Raw genomic sequence first — 22,145 nt, forward strand, 5'->3', positions numbered from 1 at the left:
TGAACGCTCTCTCCCTTGGGAGAAGCGGGTAAAAAAGATGGATTTTGCCCGGAAGGCCATTAGTCACCAAAAGGATGCTCAGTGTTTAAATATTCCGTTCGTTGTATCAACTTGGTCTGTGGGGAGACACGGGAGACAAATTGCCAGCCCCAAGACTGAAATTGGTGGTGTTAGGCTGCAACGACGCTAAGTCATGTGCTCCTACTAATGCTGAGGGTTACATCCAGTGGTACGTCATAAGTTTCGACTGTGCTTTACAGCAATGCCCAAACTGACCCTCTGGCAATTGATTAGACGGTCATCTTTCCACCCAGTCTAGCTTCATCCGTGCTGACGTGCGTGGTCCGGGGCTGCAGATGTGCATTGAGATGTCCACTCAACTATTCCAACTCTTCGACTGCTCAAGTATCCTATCACATCATGCAAGAGTCCATCATAGCATATCTGGTAGGCATCGCCAACCTCTCAGCAGCGGCGTTGGACGCGCAGCTCGTCCTTTCTCCGATCGCCGAGGTCACGAGTGTGTCGCCCCCGCACGGCGATCACAGTATCGATGGGAGAATATTGGCTGCAATAAAGAACTACGGGGACCCAGTCGCCGCGTATGTCTCGCTCCAGAGTGAGGATATTCGAGCGGAGACTGAAGCGGTACTGGCTGAGCCGCGTCTCTTGCAGATAATGAGCGCAGCCAAGCCAGAGTGGATGACTAAGGGAGACAAAATGCGACTGCGTAGAAATGGGACAAATTTCATGGATATCACTGAACATGAAGAGTTTTATGCGGAGCAGGTGCACGATGCGGCGACCGAGAAGCCAAGTGAGCTTTCTGGGGAGCATTCCAGATGATCAATTAACAATGTTTGCTAGATACCCCTGAGCTGATTCATGAGAGAATTATCCGATATCTTTTCCCCTACATCGATACAGGAAGAATGCTCGATGTGCTTAAGCAAATAACGGGCTATTATAACCGTTATTTCGATGATATCCCCAACCCATAAAAGCCCATCTTACCAGCCTCTGTGATCGCTGTATTACGACCTCCTACTAGTAATATAAAGTTCAAATTCAGAATCTAGATTTTTTATTAGCTATATAAGTATATGTTTCAATTTTAAATAAAATCCGATCGGTAGAAGTTGAGATATTATAGAAAATGGGAAAGTTGATATTTTAATGTTAGATATGATATATAATTAATTTATGCGAAAGTACCACCACTTTCTAGAGAACATCTGTAATTTTAAAAAATTTTAAATAAACGAATTTTCCGTGTTTTTAAATATGATGTAGAGAAATAACTAGTAATCGATTCTAGATCGTTTACACTAATATAATATTACATCAGGGGTAAGGCTTAGAAACGGTGCTAAACATAGGGTAATTCCAAAATACCCTAAAAAGGGGGTCAACTTGGCATATTGGTATTGTTTGGGGGCTAATGGGCCCCTATTAAAGCCCTATAGGCCCGAGGACCGGGCCCAAAGCCCAGCCCATTTACGGGTTTGGTTGGGTTGGGCTTTGGGCTTTGTGGGCCGGTGCGGAAGTCTAGAGGTAGGTAGCGGCATAACTTCTGTTCCAGAAAATGGACTGGACCTTGTGCATCTGGGCCCATATGAGTTCTGCTTGTATCTCCTGCCATCCGCTTTCTGTAGACATTCCGTACATGAAAGCGCTGTTTACTTTGAATATATCGAGCACATAGCGCCAAAACGTCAATGCACCGGCAGATGCTCATACTAGAATGGCACCAATCGAAAATCGGTTAGCAACAAGCATATCGGCGGCCGAGTCTGAAGTCCCATAATACCCCACTGTCTAAATTATGATAGGCTACAATAATTGACATTTTGCAGCAGGTATTCGAATTCCAAACTGTAGTTGACGACGTAAAGGATAGCTATTTTCAGTCGCGATATCAGCGCTTTGATCATGCTTCTGATTCGAAAAAGAGAACCAGGACGACGCAGGAGGGGTGAAGATATCGGGGGTGTTTGGGCGACTACCATATCTTTGGGCGACTACCATATCATTGGCGCGGTTTATATTGAAAAATCACGATTTTGTAGCTACAAACCACTTAATAGCCGTGTTACGGGACGACCCCCACCCTCGCGGGTAGGGGGGTGTCCCGCAGCCATAATGCAATTAACATCTCCAAGGTGGAGAAAGGAGCCCTAGAGAACCCACATCTTAAATTCTCACATAGCGCTTCCTTATCTCCGGCTAACACCCGTGGACCGAACGACTTTAATATTGTAGATACAGCACAACCAGAGTTAACGTGTGATCCTATGTCCAAGGACTAATGTGTTTTTCTTTTTCTTTTTTCTTTCGTCTATATTAATCATATTGTGAATTGCTATTCTCGTGTAGCATGTTTCTTCAGCCTAGAGGTCTCTTCAGGAGACGTTTTGAATTTGATTTGGACATCATAAGTGTTAACGGCCTACGCCAAGAGGTTAGTAGCCTCTGTAAACTTAGGGACATTACAGCAGGCCGCCCAGTTTCTCGTAAATATTTTCCTCACATTGTCTTTCTTATGTTGATTCAAGACACTAAAAACTTTTTTTAAACCCCCTTCAAATATATTACCTTGGTAAGCTGCTTCTCTGAAGAAACGGCTATTAGCTCTTTTACAACACTGCATATACCTTTCATCTCTATTTCCCAATTCCACATTGATCCCAGGGATTCCCTTAGATATCATCCGAGGGTCTAACAGTATGTTTGATTTGGAGTGGAGACAGGAGAGCAAACCATAAAACCGGCCTAAAACCCTAACTACTAAGGCGGTGATTAGGGCGGTCAGCCAAAAAGTTGTATTGTCCGTACACGGAAGTAAAGGCAAACAGTCCCCACATCACTGGGGACGCTATAAGTAGGCTCTCAATTCCTTCCCGACATTCGAATTATTTTCCTCATACTCCGCGCACATCCTCACTCCAGTATCTTTCCCAGTCTTGCCAAATCTACGCGTTTTGCTAGGATTCACTATGGACTCGAAACATCCCGACCACTCCTCGGCATCGGCCCAACAAACACGGCTTGCCGAAGACCATGAAATTTCATGGCTGGAACGCTTTTTGAAAAAGATTCGGTTCTTTGATTTCAAGTATAACTTTATGTATGAGCCCCTGAACATTAATTTCCATTATGGACCACTCATGTTGTACTTTCTAGCTACATGATCTTCCTGGGCTTATGTCCGTTTTTATATGAGTATCTCATCTGTCGTAAATACTGCGATATAGACGAGTGCCGGTCTCAACGTAACTCCGCGTCTTACTACTCGAACATTGTGTTATTTCTTTACTTTGTCCGTATGCGTTACCTACGTTGGTCTTGGAAAAGGCAACAGGCAATCGAAAACGCAAGTGCTGCACCCAGCTAGAGAGAACTGAGTATCCAGCAAAGGGGACGAATGGGATTGATATCAATCCAGGGGGTATCAGTTCTTGGACTGGCACAGAATCGGTTTTTCTTTTCACTTTATTATCTTGTTCTTTCTTTGTAATTAATTAATTCAACGATCTTGCACTCCCACAATGCCACATGGATCTTTTATACACTCCCTCTAGACAAATCTGTAAACTATGTTATATTCAGGCCGTATTAGATACTACGATAAGGACATAAGTTTCAATGCCCCAATGAATTCTATCTAACAAGAGATGAGTCCTTCTTATGCTGGGTTGCGCAAAAGAAAAACATGATCCGATCTGCATCCTCCCTCGAACCATCCATCTAGTTTCTACTAGCGTCGACCGATGCCATTTTAGCCTGTGTCGATCTTCAGCTTAGCGAGCTTGGCCCCGGGGCAGGGGTCCTCTTGTAGGCGACATGTGTTTTTTTAGCGCGGTGAATGACCCGCTTGTCTCAGTCTACACTCCACAAAGACATACATTTACAATATAGATACAATATAGATACAATATACGACGGACTGCCCGGGAACAGAAATTTGGCCCCCAATTCTGTAGTTCCTTATGCACCCTAGACCGTCTCCGATTTTGGAGATTGCAATATCCATGAAAATGCCCAGGTGTAATCGCAAATGATTACCATTAACCTAAGCAATCCTCCAATATTCCCAGGGCGTAGCTCTCTGGTCTCTGGTCCATTTCCAATATTATTGTTAATTCGATTTCTTCTCAAAATCGTATTCAACGACTCTGTACCTGGCTTCTTTACTTTGGTAATCGGGTATGAACGAGCCTGTGGAAGAGCAGGAGGAACCCACAGGGGGCCATTTGTTGTATATATCTTGACCCTTCCCTAGGATAGTAATTGGGGTCAGCGATCTCTCATGTAGCGGCAATGAACACAGCAATCCGGCCGCAGAGTACGAAGCAACAATTCCACATCCAACTAACTCCACACCTTAGACCCATTTGTGCCTGTGCTCTCTATTCCGAGTAGAGGAGGTCTTTGAGTCGAATTAAGTATAAATTCCCGGCCACGGAACATGAAATCCTCTTCTTTCAATCCATTCCAAAGCAATCCCTCTATCTCTCTCAGAACCATATTCACAATCAGCCGAAGATGAAGTTCTCTTCGGCTCTTGTTGCTCTTTCTGCCTTCGGCAATATCGCCTTTGCCGCTCCTGTTACCGATGGACAGCTTCAAGCTGCCAATCAAAGTCCAAGTCCCGCAGGAATAGCTCAAGCCCACCTTGAAAAGAGGGCGTTGAGTTGCCAGAGTATCGCAAGGGCGATTTGGGTTACCCATGGAGTCCTCGAGGCAGCGTATGTTTTCACTTTGATCACTCCTGGTTATTGGCTTGGCAAGATGAACTAACATCTTTCTAAACCTCAGGAACATTTTTATCACCGATATTGAAGATTATGTTCAGGGACTGTGCGAAAGACAGGAAGTTGCGGGATGTGCTTCTTTCATCACCGAGTTTAGGGCTGCGTTTGATCTAGCCTTGAAGCTCACGTCGAAGGTCAGTGCCGGTGCTGGTATTGCCGATGCGACTGCTTCATACTTGAATACCAATGCTCGCCGATCTCTGCCTCCAAGCGAGTACGACATAGAAGCCCTGAAGATGTTGAATTACTCTATTGCTTCCCATGAGAAAGTTGCCAATCCACGCATTGGAGCTAGGTCCGATGACAGCCGGCCTGCTTTGGCTCATCACTATCGTCTGAAGGGAGTGAGAGAGCATGATTCCGATGTCAGTCGTGATTATGAGATCCATCACTTCGAGGATGGCGTTGCGCACCTCCATATTCCCCTCGCTGGATCCGGCAGCACCTCTTCTGTCAACAAGCGACACGATGGACCGGGAGTGAAACTCGCTTTCCAGCATGAGGCGACCGGCGTCGATCCTAGCCTCTTGTCGGGATGTGCCACTGCGGTCGCGAGTAAGTGGTCGCAATATACCTCGCAGGGCCATGCCAACATGTTCGGGTTCGTGGAGTACAAGAACAAAGAGCTTATGTACTATCGCTCCATCATGGAAGGTAAAGGATTTGGTGAAAACTATGAAGATGTCATGGCCTGTGGAGATATGGGCCACTTGGTTGGCACCTACTTGGGAGAACCTGAGGCCTGAGTAAGGCTGAGGAGATGTTTTGACAAGTCCCGGTCCCGCGAGGATCCGGAAATATTATTTGTATAAGTTCAACTCTTGGGTGTTCCTATAAATATTAGATTGTCAAATTATTAATTGCATTATGTGCCTTTTGGTGATCTCCCTGAATATTTGCACGTTTTTCAAATGATTCTCGTCAGACGAAACCGAATCTTAGATGATTCAAGTTAAGTGATTTGTATCGTTCCGTAGCCAAGAGGAGAGAGAAAATGCCGAATAGATTATTAGGGTTTCCACTCCATCGGCTGCTGGATATGGGGCCCTCACTCTATGTCAAAATCGGTCTTCCTCGCGGTGTAGGACGCTTATTGGAGGGTTATAGATATCCAATTTTTGGAATTTTCCACAATGCAGTCTGGTTTGAGACATAACATTGACTGACTGGACAGGTATTATTTCGAAAGAGAGACTCACTAGCATTTAGATGTGGAGAACATGAGCGGTTGCAGTATATATTAGCTGAGGTAGTTCAAGTTTTTAGGGATGATGTTGTACACAATTGTAGTTGTCTATATCAAAATTCAAATTGACCTTGTTATCAGGGTTATCCATGATGATTACCAGGCCCACTTGGTAGGGTCATTCTCCCAACCGGACTCTCTGGGTGGCCTAGTTAAACGCCAGAGGACAAAGGTCATATCGGAAAATTTCTCGCTGGCATCGAAGGGGTCGGGGTCTCGGAAACCTGCAATGTGCCTAAAGATAGTTAGCATATTCTGTTTTGCAATAAGTGAATATCGTATATCACATACATATCCCCGCTTGACTCGTCGTAAATAATGTTCTGCAAAAGAGGGAGCCCTGGATGCCATCCATGACACTTCAACTCTCTTAGGTTTGTCAATTTCACTCTTAAACACGCTAAAGGGGATCCTGTAGATATACTCCCAGATAAGGCGGAACTTCGTACAGACAACCTCGCGTAAACGCGCCGATTCAGGCCTCCAGAACTGATCCGTATCAAGTGGCTTCCCCCTGACCATTTCCCACACAATATGTGTTATGTAGCCGCCTGGAATCACGCCGTTATTGCCTTGCTTTCCTTCCTTGTAGGCGAGGAGAGCTGGCACCACAGTGCAGTGTTATTCACTGAGATCCTTCAAAGCTTGTAGCTCCAAATGCTCACGGGGTGGAGCTGCCTGTTGTTGTCGAAGCCGTGGGAGTTGGGACTCTGTTCCGGGGTTGGGAATCTCTAAGTAAATTCTCATGAATGCCTTCTTGTTACTGTCTGTCGCACTGTAGCAGAGGTACTTGGACACGGCGAAGGAAGGTCCACTGCCCAGCTCAAGTTGACGGCTGGTCATTTTTTGGAGATCCTTGCTGAGCTTCTCCTCGAGAACCCACTTCTGAGGCGAGGGAGTAGTGAAGGTCACTTGTGTGCCTAAGCAAACATCTGAATATCCGATAATAGACATATTGGTGAGGAGATTTGATGATAAGAGTGTAAAAAGAAAGGGGAAAAACTGATTAGAGATCAAAGTTTATGAGTAGAGCCAAGAAAATGAAAATGAGAGGTGGAGGCGTAATAATGACTTTGTTGAGTTCTTAGCCTCGTGGATCAGGCACTGAAAATCTTTATTCATTCCAACCTTGAAAGTTTGTGTCAATATTATATTGTTGTTTGATCATCCTACGCAGCGGTATAGGCGCCAGCTGCCAGAACCCTATTTCCAGTAAATGTGGATGCCTTAATTTCTAGTTTTGGCCTGGCGGCCTGAATTAAAAACGGCAGAAGAATTAAAAGACCTCAATTACTGTGACACTGCCCTTGATAATCAAAGTAGCCTGATTTTGCTGGCGTTCACAAGTGTCAAAAATGAAGCTTTTCATCTCATACAAATCCACGTATGCAGCCATTTCTCGGCGTTGAAGCTTTTTCAGTACATAATCGTTTCCTCTCTTTTTTTGACTTGCAAACCGTCCAAGAAAGTCGGAATATCTCCATTTGTATGGAGGCCAAAAGCTTCATTTTAGGATGAAGAATTTACAGTACATTGTATGGGGCGGTGTAAGGAGCGGTCAACAACCAGGCCAAAACTAGGCATCAAGGCATCCACATTTACTGAAAATAGGGTTCTGGCAGCTGGCGCCTATACCTCTGCGTAATCATCCTATTGATACCTAATTGTGCAGGCTTGTGTGCTTGGAGACTAGTTAAGCGCTTTATTTGTCAGATTTAGGATATTAATACCTTGCCCTTTATATATTGAATGGATAATGATTCATCTTCCTCTCTGCACCCGATCTCTACCTGGGTATAGCAGAGGCTATAGCAATTATACCTCTTCCGGGGCTTGTACGACCACATCCTTACTTAGTAGGAAGTTAAAAGAGGATTTCCTAGCGGTGCAAAAAGAAAAGGTAAAAACATACAACAGTGAGGATTCGCTGGTGGTCACCCACCCAACTACTAACTCACCGGCGTGTGGCTTAAGTACGGCTGAGCGGACGGGAAGCCCTGTTTTCCACACCCTATGGTCGTATGTGCTAAATTATATATGAAAGAGCATCAATCAGGTCTTCGGGATTACGCGGACTAGGTGAGGATGGTGAATGCGCTATATATAAGTGTGAGAAATTAGGGTGAGAATCGCCGAAATTGTGAAGCCACTAAATTGACCTGCTCGACGCCAACACGGCACTCGGCCAATTCTCACTCGAGCTGAACTCATTCGATTAATCGTGCCAAGCGCCCAACACACACCGAGGGTGGTGTTGACTGGAAAATGTGTTGGGCGCTTGGCACGATTACTGGCCACAAGTGTATTACTCTACTAGGTTAATTCTCGAGGCGCCTTGAACACTGAGTGGCGAGGAAATCTGTATGGTTACTGTCGGCGATCTATATGACAATTACGTGAGAACGAATTAAGAACGGAATAGGAACGATGTAATAAGGGCTGATATGAAATTTAATATATAAACCGGGGCGGATCAAACGGAAATATTATGTTCCAAATAGGCAATATATAACTCACGTCAGATTTAACCTGATTGGTTCATTTCAAGATCTTACTTTCCGATAGCATGAACCAGGAACCTGTTCCTACCGTCTAGGTTACATCCATGGATATTGATGCTCGTTGACTGGGGGCCATGGGGGAGGGGCCATATAAAATTGTCTCTTCCCAGTCTCATTCTTTTGTGTCTCATTTCGTTACTCAGCTCACATTCTAGTAAACTTCGCAATGAGTGAATTACCTGACTATGTGCTTGATCCCGATGCTGTCCTGAAAGACACCAGTGCCTGGCGCCATGGTAATGCTCCGGATTATTCCAAGACTAGGGTCTTCTATGAAAAGAGTACCTCCCTCTTGTTACTAGTCATCTGAATTCTATTACTAACATCATACAGCCAAGACAAAGACCCACGAACCCGGCAGTCTCCCTTTCCTAGTTGAAAATCTCGTGAAGAACTGGGAAATCGAAGCCTCCTTCAAAACGAATCTCTCCGACTGGCGTACCATCGATCACGACGTATACACAGTTTCCGTGAATGGTGGTGAGCGACGAACGGGTGATCACATGTTAGAAGTGGGGACTTATAATGCTCTCCTGACCGCGAGTCAGTATTATGATCCTGCACAAAACACTTTCAATGATTCGCACAAGTCGTTTAAGCGGATGATGCCAACGTTTGCTTGGGAGGTACTTGAAGTATACTCTGGTCCCCCCGTTGTTGTCTGTCGGTGGAGGCATTGGGGCGAGATGCAGCATGATTACGTTGGATACAATAGGTATCTGATCCCTACTATGCATGGTCATTTGGTTTTAAGCTTACAATCCCAGCTCCGGCGAAAAGATCAAGATTGAAGCGCACGGTGGCCCTATCGACATTGAAGGCCTTATAGTGGCCAAAGTCAATGATAAACTACAGGTGCAAAGTCTTGACGTCTGGTACGACCCTATGGCAATGTTCCGCCAAATTAGCAGAGAGGGCCAGATTAGCAGCGAGAGCAGTAGCAGCCGATGTCCGTTTGTGCAGGGTTAGTAACTTACCCAAATATGACCAGCTACAGAAATTCCACGATAGCTGAGTTATGAAGTGTCATGGAAAATACCAACGTATAAGCTATACGCTGAAGGTAGGCTCGTGGTCGCAATAACCTTGTAGTCAGCCTTGAGAAATGCTGAGACGAATGACTTGCACGGACCTGGCGAGGCGCCAGTAATCCGCCACGTCTGTGCTAATTTGAATATTGATTATAATTGGACTGTGGGAGGAAAGCAATGCTAAATACGGGGTATGGCCCGACAAAATGCGGGGCGGAGCCCTAATAAGACGGGATGGGACACTAATTGTACCATAGGGCCGGCCCTATACCCCATGTGTCCAGATGAAAAGTAAAATACAATTAATCATGCAACCGAGCTTCTTTCATTGGTCGAGGTGGTACACAGCCTTGTCGAACCTACCCCTATCACAGTGGTGAGAGTCAATGAGGCTGAGACCGAGTTACCCCAACAGCCAAGGCCAGAGGGTAGAGCTGGGCATGGCCGATGACGCAAATAAAAACCACCTATACAGCCTCGAAGCTAAGGTCAACGTGGCACTGGGTGTGGTCCTGGGGTGGTACTAGGAGAGATGTAATGAAACTGGAGCAGAAAGAGAATGGAGAGAAACTTTATTAGAGCCTATCGATCAACATACTGCATAGGATAAACTACAGTATCCTTATTAATATTTTGAGTGATGAAAACATATCCTTTGGGATAATCGGTGCAAATAATGGAATGAGCCCCCTAAAAGTGAAGAACCGAAGAGCTAGAGACGCGAACTGTTCTTAGCCTTAGCGTCTAACAATTGACCAATATGGGGATCAACCTTGCCGAACATGGCAATAACAGCATCCTTGAGCTGATCAGGCACTCCTTCCAAGGTCTCTGAAACATTTGACACCCACTGCCTTCTCTCGGCCTCATCAAAGACCCTGTTCCACAGCTCCCGTGGTTGAAGGAAATCCTCATCGTCAACCACGATCTCATTCTGGCCGAGCATAGCTTTATGGGCGATACGCTCAGTGTGTCGAACGTTGGAAACAACCTGGCTGGGAATTCCACTGCCCAGGGAGTTTCGTACATAGTTTGGCTCGCCACCATAGTTTCGGGTCATAGTTCCCATGCCATCGCGTTCGAATGGCGCGAATACAGGGCAGATTGCACGATTTGACGGAAACTGGGTGTAGTTCACTCCCAGACGGTATCGCTGGGCGTCGGGGTAAGCGAACATGCGTGCCTGTAGCACTGTACAGAAAAGAATGGTTAGTAATCTGTCCCACCGTGATGACACAATTAGAGCAAGCTTACTAGGATCAGGTGTCATTGCAATCCCAGGGACCATGTTGGAAGGCGAAAATGCCGCTTGTTCAATCTCGGCAAAATAGTTCTCGGGCTGGTGCGATTGTTAGCATTTGCTTCCTGTCTAAGATCAAGAGCCACCCACATTCTTGTTCAGAGTCATTTGACCAACTTCGATCAAGGGGAAGTCCTTGTGCGGCCAAACTTTGGTGATATCAAACAAAGCACGGCCGTAGGTTTCAGCCTGCTCGGGCTCCATGACCTGGACGTAAAGTTTCCAGGCTGGCAAGTCTCCCCGAGCAATGGCATCCCACAAATCCTGATTGTGGAAGTCGGCGTTTGCGCCAGCCATGCGAGTAGCTTGCTGTTCCGTGAAGTGTGTGATATCCTGGGTGGGTCGGAAGTGGAACTTGCAGTACCGGAAGCCACCATCAGCTGACACCATCTTAAAGGTATGTACGCCGAAGCCTGTCACCCGACGGATGGAATCAGGGATACCCCGAGTGCCAAAAAGGTGCATCAAGGCATGAACACTTTCCGGTTGGTTCGCATGGAAATCCCAGAACTAAACGGTTAGCTACATTGGTAACGAAAAGCCATTGATTAGCACTCACCATGGTCCAATCGGGTCGGTTGGTGGCAGGATGTCTCTTGTGGCTTCTGTTGAGAGAAGGAAACCTGATAGGATCGCGGACAAAGAACACCGGCTTCGGGGCATTAGAATATGAGATATGATAGTTGAGGGCGAAACTTACAATGTGGTTCCCTACAATGTCATGATTACCTTCCTCCGTGAAGAACTTTACAGAAAAGCCTCGCACATCACGAACAGTGTCTGCACTGCCCTTTTCACCGCCAGTAGTACTGAGACGGAATAGAACGGGGGTTTTCTTCCCAACACCATTGAGGAATTTGGCTGAAGTGAGGGAAGAAATGTCATTTGTAACCTCGAATTCTCCCCAAGCACCCGCAGCTTTAGCATGGACAACTCTGTTTAGCGTTAGGGCGTGGTTTCCTTCCAAAGATCAGGTCGAATAGACTCAAACCTTTCAGGGATACGTTCGCGGTTGAAGTGCGCAAGCGTCTCAAGCAGAAGCGTGTCACCCAGTGTCGTGAGGCCACCGCCGCCGACAGTAGGCAAAGTGGTGCTGACGGATGGGTCTGCAACTGGTTGGCCTATTTGGTGTCAGAATGAAAATAGTTGGTTTGATATCTTTTAGGACTGTACCTTCTGCAAATGTGAAAGTGTGGTTCGGCATTGTGGATTGTTTGTCTAGGGATTTCAACTGATACATTGTAAATTGTCTGTTTTCTGGGAAACAACCTGGCTTTTATTGTGTTGGTCCATTGGATCTCCATGTCGAACCAAAACCTTGCCACTATCAACCCCCCATGAGGGAGAGACTCCAAAATCTCCCAGACACCCACTGCATCTTGACGTGAGGGGATTGGAGAGATAACCAAAAGAGTGGTAAAATCAAGTAGTTTGAGACAAAAGCAATTTATTGACAAGCCTCATAGATATCGGGCGTCGGAAAAGGCGGTCACGGCACTATGCCCGAGCTATTTCCGTCTTCGGCAAATTCCCGGCAAAACAATGCGGCGCTCTGATTGGTCAGAATATTTTGCAGCCTTGTGAGGGGAAGGGTTTCCCCTCATGAGGGGACGAAAAGGAAAGAGCCACACTCGTCAGTGACAGAGTTTCCTTTCCTTCTAGAACGTCTCCAACACACGCTAATGCAGCTTTAGTTACATGCAAGCTTCTCCAAGGCTATCAGCCCTACCACTTCAATGCTTGGCTTGCTTTCATGTTTTTCGGCAAACCGGCAAGTTTGTTTGGAGACATTACCATGAGCGGAATACCATGAAGAGGGGAATATAAAATCGGCATGATGCCTCGTCGATTTTTGCTCTATACACACACAATCTTACAGTCTCACAGACACTGAACGAACCTCACTCTCAACTATTTTGTTATCAAATACACCAAATCTTCAACCATGGCTTTCGTTTCCAACGGCTCTGAGTACGACTTCATCATCGTCGGCGGTGGTACCGCTGGCAATGCAATTGCTGGTCGCCTTGCAGAGAACTCCGACGTCCGAATTCTGGTTGTTGAAGCCGGTATCCCCAACCCGGATCAAATCGAGCAAATCACCACCCCGTCGAAGGCTTTCACCCTTCGCGGAAGCAAGTACGATTGGTCTTACAAGACCACCATGATCAAGCGCGATGATTACGAACGTGTTGAAAAGCCCAACACTCGCGGAAAGGCCCTTGGCGGCAGTTCGTGCGCCAACTACTTCACCTGGATTCCTGGCTCGAAGCCTACCTTTGACGACTGGGAGGCCTTCGGTGGCCGCGACTGGAATTGGGACTCCTGTGTGGAGTACCTCCGCAAATGTGCCACCTACCATGACGACGAGAAGCTGTATCCCGCCGAACTAAGCAAGATTGGAACAGGTGGTCCTGTGCAGATCTCTCATGCAGACTTGGTGCCGGAGATGCAACCGTTCCGTGATGCACTCACTGAGGCCTGGGTTTCCAAGGGCGAGCCCCTGAGCGAGGATATCTACTCAGGCGAGATGAAGGGTCTCACCCACTGCGTTGATACCATCTACCAGGGGGAGCGCCAGGGTAGCTTCCTTTACCTGAAGAACAAGCCGAACGTGACAATTCTTTATGGCGTTCAGTCGAAGAAGCTGCTCATCGACCCTGCCACGCGCATCTGCTCAGGTGTCACTGTCATCAGCGATGCTTTCGATCAGGAGATCAGCGTGTACGCCAGCCGGGAGGTCATCCTGTCTCAGGGTGTTTTTGAAACTCCTAAGCTTCTTATGCTGAGCGGAGTCGGCCCAGCAGCGGAACTGGCCAAGCACGGAATCACTCCAATTGTGGAATCCCCTCACGTCGGCCAACATCTTCTTGACCACCCCATTGTGCCTTTCGTTCTTGAAGTCAAGGATGGGTACAGTTTGGATGCCCATGTCCTCCGTCCCGGTCCCCTGAACGACAAGGCACTGGCCACCTACCAGAAGGACAAGACTGGCCCTGCAAGCTCCGGATTCCTGGAACTTGTGGGATTCCCCCGAATTGACGAACGCCTGGAGAAGTATCCTGCCTATCGCGAGGCCAAGGCTGCCAACGGAGGTCTTGATCCTTTCGGCCCAGCAGGACAACCACACTTCGAGCTGGACTTCGTCGGCTTGTTCAGCACCGCATTCCAGTGGCATTTCCCTATGCCCGAGAAGGGCAGCTACATGACCGTCATTGTTGATCTGCTGCGACCCCTTTCCGAGGGTGAAGTTACCCTGAACAGCTCGAATGCACAGGTTCAGCCAAATATTAACCTCAACTTCTTCGCCAATGACTTGGACATCCTGGCCATGCGTGAAGGCGTGCGCTGGACATATGATCTTTTGACCAAGGGTGCTGGATTCAAGGACATTGTTCTCTCGGAGTACCCCTGGAAGATGCCCCTCCATTCCGATGACGATATGAACCGGGCTGTTTTGGATCGCAGCCAGACTGGATTCCGTAAGATGACCCCTTCAAGTGTGCGAAACAGGTCTAATCATTTACTTTATAGATCCTTGCGGTACGGCACGTCTCTCCAAGAGCATCCACCAGGGTGTTGTTGACTCAAAGTTGCGAGTTCATGGAGTGCGCAACCTCAGAATCGCAGATGCTTCTGTCATTCCTGTGATCCCCGATTGCCGTATCCAAAATTCGGTCTACATGATTGGCGAGAAGGTTGGTAATAAATCTGCGGGCTCTCAGAATAGGACTAACATATTATCTAGGGCGCGGATATCATCAAAGCCGCACACAAAGATCTATACGAGGCTAAGAACATTCCCTACCTTGTCTCCAGCAAACTTTGATCTGTTGTGGATTGCCTATTGCCTCACATTGTGTGTGATTTCTTTAGCATGTGCGCACATATATTGTTTTGATCGACAGCTTTTCTTATTTCCCCTAACCCTATAATCATTATCGCGTTGAATATAAACTGCTTTATTAATATATCGATTCTTGGTAAGGCACCGAATGGGATAGTATGTATGGAATCGGCATGAGATGTCTTGTATTCGCGAGCTGTGAAGAGGGTATCGTATAACAATTTCTTTTTCCGGATCTTGTTCCATCATGTGCCTAGAGTAGCGGTTTCCGATGTCTAGGAAAAACTACTAAAATGAACAAAAATAAAAAACATACAACAATGAGGATTCGCTGGGGGTCACCCAACTAATAACTCGGTGTGGCCGGGGTTAGAACGGGCGCCGCTTTACCGGCTGACAGTGGACCCACGCATTCAATCTGACTCGAGCATATTTTTGGAGAGTTCTACCTACTCTTATGCTTCACCTGATATATAATCGATAAATCACTTAGCCATCCGTTTTGTGATCCTATACACTGACCACTCTTTTTGTTGTTTGCCCCTTAGGGAGTACATCCATTAATATATGCCTCGACGAAATGATGACGTAGGCAAATACATGGTGCCATTTGCGCTACCTAGGTATGGTTATGATCCCGAGGTTTCTTCCTGACCTATGTCGAGGAAGAGAGAATACTACATACTATTACGGACTATACAGTTCAGGCTTTACGCTGAGCAGAGGTCGAGTTCCTGAATACTTTCGGTTTGCTATTCTCATACTATTCCACTATCTTGTGTATCAGTTTGCTAAGTTTATATCTTTCACCATACCTCGGGAAGCTTTACGATGAAGTCACATCACATTTAAGTTCCCGGTCTATCCGAGCCCTGTTCAACCCTTTTCTGATATGGGCTGACCTATGTGGATATATTACATAGCTCATGTTAGGAGATGACTTTCGCACTTCTCTTCTTCTCCCTTTATTCCAAATATTCGAGATCCTTTGACATACTACGCACTTGTACGTCTAGGGTCAAGGTCACTGTCAATAATTTCCAGTGCATCAAATCAAATATTTACCCCTCCACGAGTACTGACTGGGTTGACTGAAAGAGTGGATCGTTAGGTTTGGAAGGAGAGATTTCGGGGTAGTCTCTTGAGAAAAGGCTAACTAAATACAGTGACAGATCCAAGTGCTTTCGGTGATTGATTCAATTCAAAAAAATGTCCGATGGGTTTGTTCAAAATGGTAGCACAGCGCAACAAGAACGGCCCTCCATATGGAAGAGGATGGTAGCTAAATGTGGAATTGATGCTCCACTTGTGATTTTGATGCTTAAGTATGTTATTGCGTATTGTTATCGATATTTGCCCGTTCTATCCCACTTGACCTGGAGGAGATTCTGGTATTACATGCGTGCTCATACCACAAATTTATATTTCAAGGAGAAAGGCTAACGTCTCAACCAAAGAGGAACCGTTGCACCTACAGTTGGTCTTGCTATGTATGTACTAATCCTATCTACTTGAGATGAAACTAACGTCATGAAGGTATCAGGCCGACTCTGTTGCACGACATTTCTCGACAATTGGCTATCTCATCCCAATCATGTCCATCCTATCTATCCCAGTACTACCTCGGGCACGATTTATTCAAAATCTTCTTGTGACCTCCGTAAGGCCTGTATTATGCCTCTGCAAAATTCTGGTAACTAATAGGTAATGCTTTCATAGCTTTTGACGTGTTTAGCAGCCGCAATCTCCCTCCTTGCAATGTGGTGTGCAGTCAAAGCACGAGAAAACACGACTCATATCTCCGAAGCGCATTCCAACGGCCCAGTTCCTGGTTCTACTGTCAGTCCGTTCAATGCGGCAGCCAGCGTCAATATGGGAGTCTGGCTTTTCTTCGAAGTATGGCTAGCCAACACGTCAGTCATCAAAATTCGACACCCGTCCCTCTATTAATGAGAACAGATTCCGTGCATATCTCCCTCAATATTTCCTCCCTTCCATCATTTTCTCCATTTTTATCAACGTGACGGCAACCTACGGAACGCAATACGCAAATATGAAGCAAGCTGAATCTCTGAGTTAGTTCCCTTTCCTACTATAGAAAACGCACTAATCCCAAAAATTGACAGTAACTCATTTACTTGAAAGCTTTTTCGTTGGGTTCGGAATCTCTGCAGCCACAAACCTCCTCATTGTTCCACTCACATCTCGAACAATTGTCATGAAGGTAATGGCTGGAGAGATCCTGGGATTTAAGTCCGCTTTGCAAGCGCAGAGTCGATATATGACGTCACTATCCACGCGTAATTGGTTTGGCGGTGCGCATGCATTAAACGACCTTGATAGAAGAGACGACTCCTGCAATTCTCCCTCGGATACCACCCCGTGGACTGAGGCTGACGCGTTGGAGAACATCTTAAGTCAGGTTACAGGACTCCATGCAAAGTCAGAAGCGGAACTTCGCTACGCGAAGGTTGAGATGACATGGGACAAGTTAAATGCGAAGGATTTGGAGACTATTTGTCACTTACAAAGAAGGATCTTGCACCCCATTTTAGGCATGAAGTCCCTCAGTCATGCCGCGAATCGGATCGAGAAACGTGGTGGTTGGGATGCTGTGAGTCGTCTAAAGACCGGTCGCGGTCTGACCGAATCTGAATATGTACAGCTCCAGGACAGAGAGAGAGAGCAGTGGTATTGGATACTTGACAAGGTGTGCGGCTCTGCCCAACGGCTTCAGGAAGGAATGATACTAGGACTTGAGGAGTCTTTGTATAATCTGGGCCTGGGGAAACGGCCGGCATCAACTGTGAAAAGCGATATTGAAGCAAATGGTTTCCATCACACATCAAGGGAGAAGGACATGGTCTCGCACCTTGAGAGCATGATACAACAATATCTTGCAGAGCGAGAAACAACCCTGAAAGAGTGGTGTGCTTCCAATGGCTTGGACCGTTCCTCACAACAGAACGACGCGGCACAAATGGACGATGGTTTGCACCAACAGCACTTGGCTCAGCTGTATCTGGTACTAAATGTAAGTCTCCTTATTGAGTTTTGACATTTTAACCATAGGGTTAAACGAGACATACTGACGACACCATAGCTAGAGTATCTGTCCATTACAACTGCGCAAGCTATCTTAGATCTTGTCAAGTTTGCTGAATCCAAAGTCAACGACGGGACAATGGGTAGGAAAAGGCTCATCTTCCCAAGCTGGAAACGACTTAGGAAATGGGCCCGAGACGCAGTATCTCGAGAAGACAGCAATTTGGATTATCAGGATTACAGTACCCGGTCCGGGACTGTCACGGTCAGTCTTAGCGGCCTCCTCCCAGCAAGCAAGAACCCTGAACACGCTCCCCCGGTGTCAACCTGGGAAAAGGTATCGGATAAGTTTCGTATCTTTATGAATATGTTTGGCTCTCCGGAGTCAGCATTTGGCTTCCGAGTAGCAACAGCCACCATGGTAATTGCAATCACTTGTTTCCTGAGGAATTCTCAGCAATTCTTCATTAAACAACGCATCATCTGGGGTTCAATCATGGTCGCCATCAGCATGACGCGAACAGCGGGTTCGGGTATTTATGGGCAATTCCTACGATTTGGCGGGACAGCACTCGCGATGGTTGCATCTTACATTGTTTGGTACATTGTCGATCAGCACACCGCGGGCATTATCGTCTTTTTCGCCATCACAATGTTCCTCTATCACTACCCATTGGTTAAACACCATGACACCATCGTCGTTCCCATGATTGGAATGGTCACAGTAATCCTGATAGTGGGGTATGAACTCCAAGTCAAGAAAATTGGCATTCCTCTCTCGATTTCCAACGGCCAAGTCTTCCATCCTCTTTACGAGCTTGCTCCGTACAGGTTAGCCACAGTACTTGGTGGTCTAGGTGTTGCATTCATCTTTACATACTTTCCGTCAGTCATCACAGTTCGACACCAACTTCGAGAAGACTTAGGGACTTCCCTCTATCTGCTGGGCAATTACTATTGCTCTGTGCATCAGACGGTTTCGTTGAATATCAGAGGGGCAGAAGGGGATCCAGGGGACAAGATGAGCCCGGGTAGACGACTTCACAAAGCTCGAAGTCGACTCTTCACCAAAGAAATCATTATTCTCGAAGGCATGAAGAAGCACAAGAAATTCATGGCTTGGGAACCCGTTTTAGGTGGGAAGTTCCCACAAGCGTCCTATGACAGGCTCATTGATCATACCCAACGGTCAGTTTCATCCCTACGCAGTGCTAATCAACTCATTCTTACCACTGACAAAATTTAGCATGCTTCATTTCACAACCATGATATATCACGTCGCTGAATCTTTTCCAAATTTCCCAACTCCCACTGGCGTTCAAAGCAATTCAGATACTTGGTTGAACGATTTTAAACAGCTCGTCATTTCTTTAGAGCTGAGTTCTCGAGATATATCGGCCGCACTCTCCATGATCTCTACCGCCATCTCAACAGGCCGACCATTATCTCCGTTCCTTACAGCTCCAGAGCCAGTCAATCTATATCAGTTGCTCAAGAAGAGTGACCGTCACATCCTTAGCTCGGCGAGAGTGTGTGAGCCGGGATACGCGGCCTTTGCCGTGATACAAGTAGCAACTTCACTTTTGGCGGATGATCTAAAAGGACTGTTATGTGAGACAAAGAAGTTAGTTGGAGAGGAGAACTTCGGCGTTGATGCTTTGACGCTCCGTGATCAAACCTAGGCTGGTAAACGAATTGTGACAGAAATCTGGCAGTGCAGCGATGTGTGGTGTTTTCACTATGTAACTCTCTAACTAATATAATATGACTGCATATAATCAATAGATGCATTTTCGTAGGTTGCCTGCACATTGGCCATTGCGAGGGATCAGGGTAAATTATATCATATATCCACCTAGTCGAGTGTAGCACATTGAAAAGCACGAGTATAATTTATTATACATTTTCCACAAGCCCCCTTTCACCATCCTCTACATTTCTGCCTAGGCATGACATTCCACAGAAACGAAGAGAGAGGAAAGATAATCAAATGTCCCATTTTGCGCTATACCACTCAACTCCTGGGTTCGCTTTACATGCCATTTCTCCTGATACAATGAATTTGTTAGGGCCAGACAAATAGACCCAGTTAGACCCTCCAGGTGATTCTCGGCAGATAGAAGACAAGTGTTCCTCGATATTCAGTCTAGATCTACCATTTCCAGTAAGGTGGACATGGACTTTGAAATCTTCTGTTGGGTCCGCTAACCAAATCTGCGTCAGTAACATATGGGAGTTGAGGGCTATGGAATTTGGTTATACCTTTCAGGAACGGTAGGTCGGTATAGTCTTCCGCTTTCACGCTCCAAAAAACCAAACACCTCTCCCATCTAGGTGCATTTTTGGTTCCGTCGGTGGTTCCTACTCCACAGGAATCTGTAATAGCAGTCGATTGCTGTCTCTTCCTTTCAAGAAAAGCACTGGCTATGGCTATAGCCCCACTCACTCCAGTACCAGCGACAAAGCATATCGCTGTCCTGTAACGCCAGGGATCTGCTTCGGAGAAATAAGGCCCTTCAAGTCGCAAAGAAATTTCCACTCCCGGTGACGGATATGTGCGTACTTGACTCTTGTTGGAAGACTCGATAGAAGATGTGTCGATTGACTGGTTGGTACTGAAATTGTCCCCGGATGTTGATAATGGTCTGTAATTATCCGCGAGACCAGCTAGTTTATCTGTCCATTGTAAGGTTGGCTGCGCTGATTTTTGGAAGAGCCTGAACCAGGTCGGCCGCTTTTCGTTCCTAACCTGTCGCCCTGGAAGGTTGTCCGTATTACCGCGCTTACGAAAGAGAAATTGGATTGAGATATCATCTCGTGACTCGGAAACGACACTTTTCTGAGAAGCAAGAGGGGTGATGGTGGTGAAAGGATGGAGCTCCCGGACGGAGGATTCTGAGTGGCGAATGTAAAAATGCGCAACTGGGGACTTACACGCACAGCCGTCGAGTCGGTGCCGAGGGAGTAACATATTGATGCTGAATTCAAGTTAGCTCGGTCAGCTTGAGAATATGAAGACTCCACGTACCAATACCATCCTTTTCCTAGATGGACCACCTTGCCCGGCACGCACTCTCTCAACTCATATAGTCGCATACCCCAGTCGAGCACCCACATCGCTAGCCCAGGAGCCACACAGTAAAAGATCGTACTAGCGTGTAGACAGATGGCGATGACGGCTACGATGCTCAGGAGGTGAGTAAAGTAAAAGAGATTGAAATGTTTGGCTCGAATTGTTGGTAGCGTGGTGATAAAAATGAGACCCATGATCATGGTGGAGACGATACCGGTGAATATAAGGGAGGCTCGCCAAATACCCAAGGCTGACAAGTTACCCGGCCAAGTCTCGTGGTATAAATACGTTGGGTTTAAGACAGGGTATACCGTCCGAAGCTTCTCTGAGAGCGAGTTGAAGGTGGGGACCCAGGATACATAAAGGAATCCGTGAACCAGTACAAGGGTGAAGAGAGTATATGCCGTCAGCATATGAAAAGTAAGCGTGGTTGAAATGGAGAGTTTGAAGAAGGAGGCAAGTGCGCTGTGTCGGGAGACGGGGATGAGGACCATTCCCATTGTGACATCGCAAAGATGACCAGTCAGCGCAATCGCAGCGAGACGGTAGTTTCCCTCAAGAACGCCATTCTCTCGGCCCCTATCCTCGAAATAGTCTCGCAGGCGAATCCACCAAACACCTGTGATAATGCTGTATAGGCTGATAACCCAGATGAATCCAAGCAAAGCACTGATAGCCAGGCGTTCACCCACTAGGGGGATCCTGCAAGCAAACAGCTGTCGCTGGAGAAGGCGACGCAGCTGAGGTTGAAAAGCGCGAATAGTGAAGAACACTGCGGATATCAGTACCCAGGAATACCAGATCACAACATGTAATCGTGCCTGGAGAGGAAAAAGCCATTCACCACATGTACCAGCATAGCAACGATGATCTGATCGAAATGTCAGACCGAATGAGAGACCAAAAGTAAGCAGAAGACTTCCTGTGAGAGGATAGAGACAAGTTCTAGGTGTAATCCTCGTCATTCCAACCAGCTGCACAAAGAGAAGCTTATAATTCCGTTAAAAATAAAGCCAACATCAATTGTACTAACAAATATTGCTCACTTGAATACCAATTTTGCGTCTAACAATCCCGCGCAGCGGGCGATTAAGTGTTGTGAGCAGAGGCCGGGGCAGACCAGCCTCGTATAAGACACATCCATTTTACTTCGCTCTCGTTACCGTTCTCGCTTTCGGTCCCGGCATCTCCTTTCACTCAGAACTTATCTATGCACCATGTCAGTGGG

General features: G+C 46.6%; 8 protein-coding genes across 8 annotated transcripts; 5 read left to right on the top strand and 3 right to left on the bottom strand.

The window, feature by feature from the left end:
- Positions 1 to 420: 420 nt before the first annotated feature.
- On the top strand, positions 421 to 846 carry N7517_000915 (uncharacterized protein; the record flags this gene model as incomplete). Its single annotated transcript, XM_056718645.1, has 1 exon — positions 421 to 846. The coding sequence occupies one exon, from the start codon at positions 421 to 423 to the stop codon at positions 844 to 846; it is 426 nt and encodes a 141-aa protein (XP_056582780.1).
- Positions 847 to 4,545: 3,699 nt separating this feature from the next.
- On the top strand, positions 4,546 to 5,560 carry N7517_000916 (uncharacterized protein; the record flags this gene model as incomplete). The annotated part of the gene is made up of 2 exons (XM_056718646.1): positions 4,546 to 4,748; positions 4,819 to 5,560. The coding sequence occupies 2 exons, from the start codon at positions 4,546 to 4,548 to the stop codon at positions 5,558 to 5,560; spliced, it is 945 nt and encodes a 314-aa protein (XP_056582781.1).
- Positions 5,561 to 6,156: 596 nt separating this feature from the next.
- On the bottom strand, positions 6,157 to 7,014 carry N7517_000917 (uncharacterized protein; the record flags this gene model as incomplete). The annotated part of the gene is made up of 4 exons (XM_056718647.1): positions 6,157 to 6,295; positions 6,352 to 6,429; positions 6,485 to 6,662; positions 6,726 to 7,014. 4 exons carry the CDS (start codon positions 7,012 to 7,014, stop codon positions 6,157 to 6,159), a joined length of 684 nt encoding a protein of 227 aa, XP_056582782.1.
- A 1,773-nt stretch (positions 7,015 to 8,787) lies between these two features.
- On the top strand, positions 8,788 to 9,590 carry N7517_000918 (uncharacterized protein; the record flags this gene model as incomplete). The annotated part of the gene is made up of 3 exons (XM_056718648.1): positions 8,788 to 8,902; positions 8,955 to 9,336; positions 9,389 to 9,590. The coding sequence occupies 3 exons, from the start codon at positions 8,788 to 8,790 to the stop codon at positions 9,588 to 9,590; spliced, it is 699 nt and encodes a 232-aa protein (XP_056582783.1).
- A 774-nt stretch (positions 9,591 to 10,364) lies between these two features.
- On the bottom strand, positions 10,365 to 12,156 carry N7517_000919 (catalase; the record flags this gene model as incomplete). Its single annotated transcript, XM_056718649.1, has 7 exons — positions 10,365 to 10,843; positions 10,907 to 10,991; positions 11,043 to 11,462; positions 11,512 to 11,604; positions 11,653 to 11,887; positions 11,944 to 12,073; positions 12,126 to 12,156. The coding sequence occupies 7 exons, from the start codon at positions 12,154 to 12,156 to the stop codon at positions 10,365 to 10,367; spliced, it is 1,473 nt and encodes a 490-aa protein (XP_056582784.1).
- A 741-nt stretch (positions 12,157 to 12,897) lies between these two features.
- On the top strand, positions 12,898 to 14,781 carry N7517_000920 (GMC family oxidoreductase; the record flags this gene model as incomplete). The annotated part of the gene is made up of 3 exons (XM_056718650.1): positions 12,898 to 14,434; positions 14,487 to 14,650; positions 14,701 to 14,781. The coding sequence occupies 3 exons, from the start codon at positions 12,898 to 12,900 to the stop codon at positions 14,779 to 14,781; spliced, it is 1,782 nt and encodes a 593-aa protein (XP_056582785.1).
- Positions 14,782 to 16,008: 1,227 nt separating this feature from the next.
- On the top strand, positions 16,009 to 19,526 carry N7517_000921 (aromatic acid exporter family protein; the record flags this gene model as incomplete). Its single annotated transcript, XM_056718651.1, has 9 exons — positions 16,009 to 16,124; positions 16,257 to 16,289; positions 16,336 to 16,459; positions 16,519 to 16,712; positions 16,759 to 16,874; positions 16,926 to 17,413; positions 17,465 to 17,833; positions 17,903 to 19,032; positions 19,091 to 19,526. The coding sequence occupies 9 exons, from the start codon at positions 16,009 to 16,011 to the stop codon at positions 19,524 to 19,526; spliced, it is 3,006 nt and encodes a 1,001-aa protein (XP_056582786.1).
- A 679-nt stretch (positions 19,527 to 20,205) lies between these two features.
- Positions 20,206 to 21,776, bottom strand: N7517_000922 (ferric reductase-like transmembrane domain-containing protein; the record flags this gene model as incomplete). Its single annotated transcript, XM_056718652.1, has 4 exons — positions 20,206 to 20,220; positions 20,291 to 20,822; positions 20,873 to 21,657; positions 21,771 to 21,776. The coding sequence occupies 4 exons, from the start codon at positions 21,774 to 21,776 to the stop codon at positions 20,206 to 20,208; spliced, it is 1,338 nt and encodes a 445-aa protein (XP_056582787.1).
- Positions 21,777 to 22,145: the final 369 nt, after the last annotated feature.

The sequence above is a fragment of the Penicillium concentricum genome (assembly GCF_028827145.1).
Source record: "Penicillium concentricum strain IBT 3081 chromosome Unknown utg000001l_segment0_segment0, whole genome shotgun sequence".
Classification (NCBI taxonomy): domain Eukaryota; kingdom Fungi; phylum Ascomycota; class Eurotiomycetes; order Eurotiales; family Aspergillaceae; genus Penicillium; species Penicillium concentricum.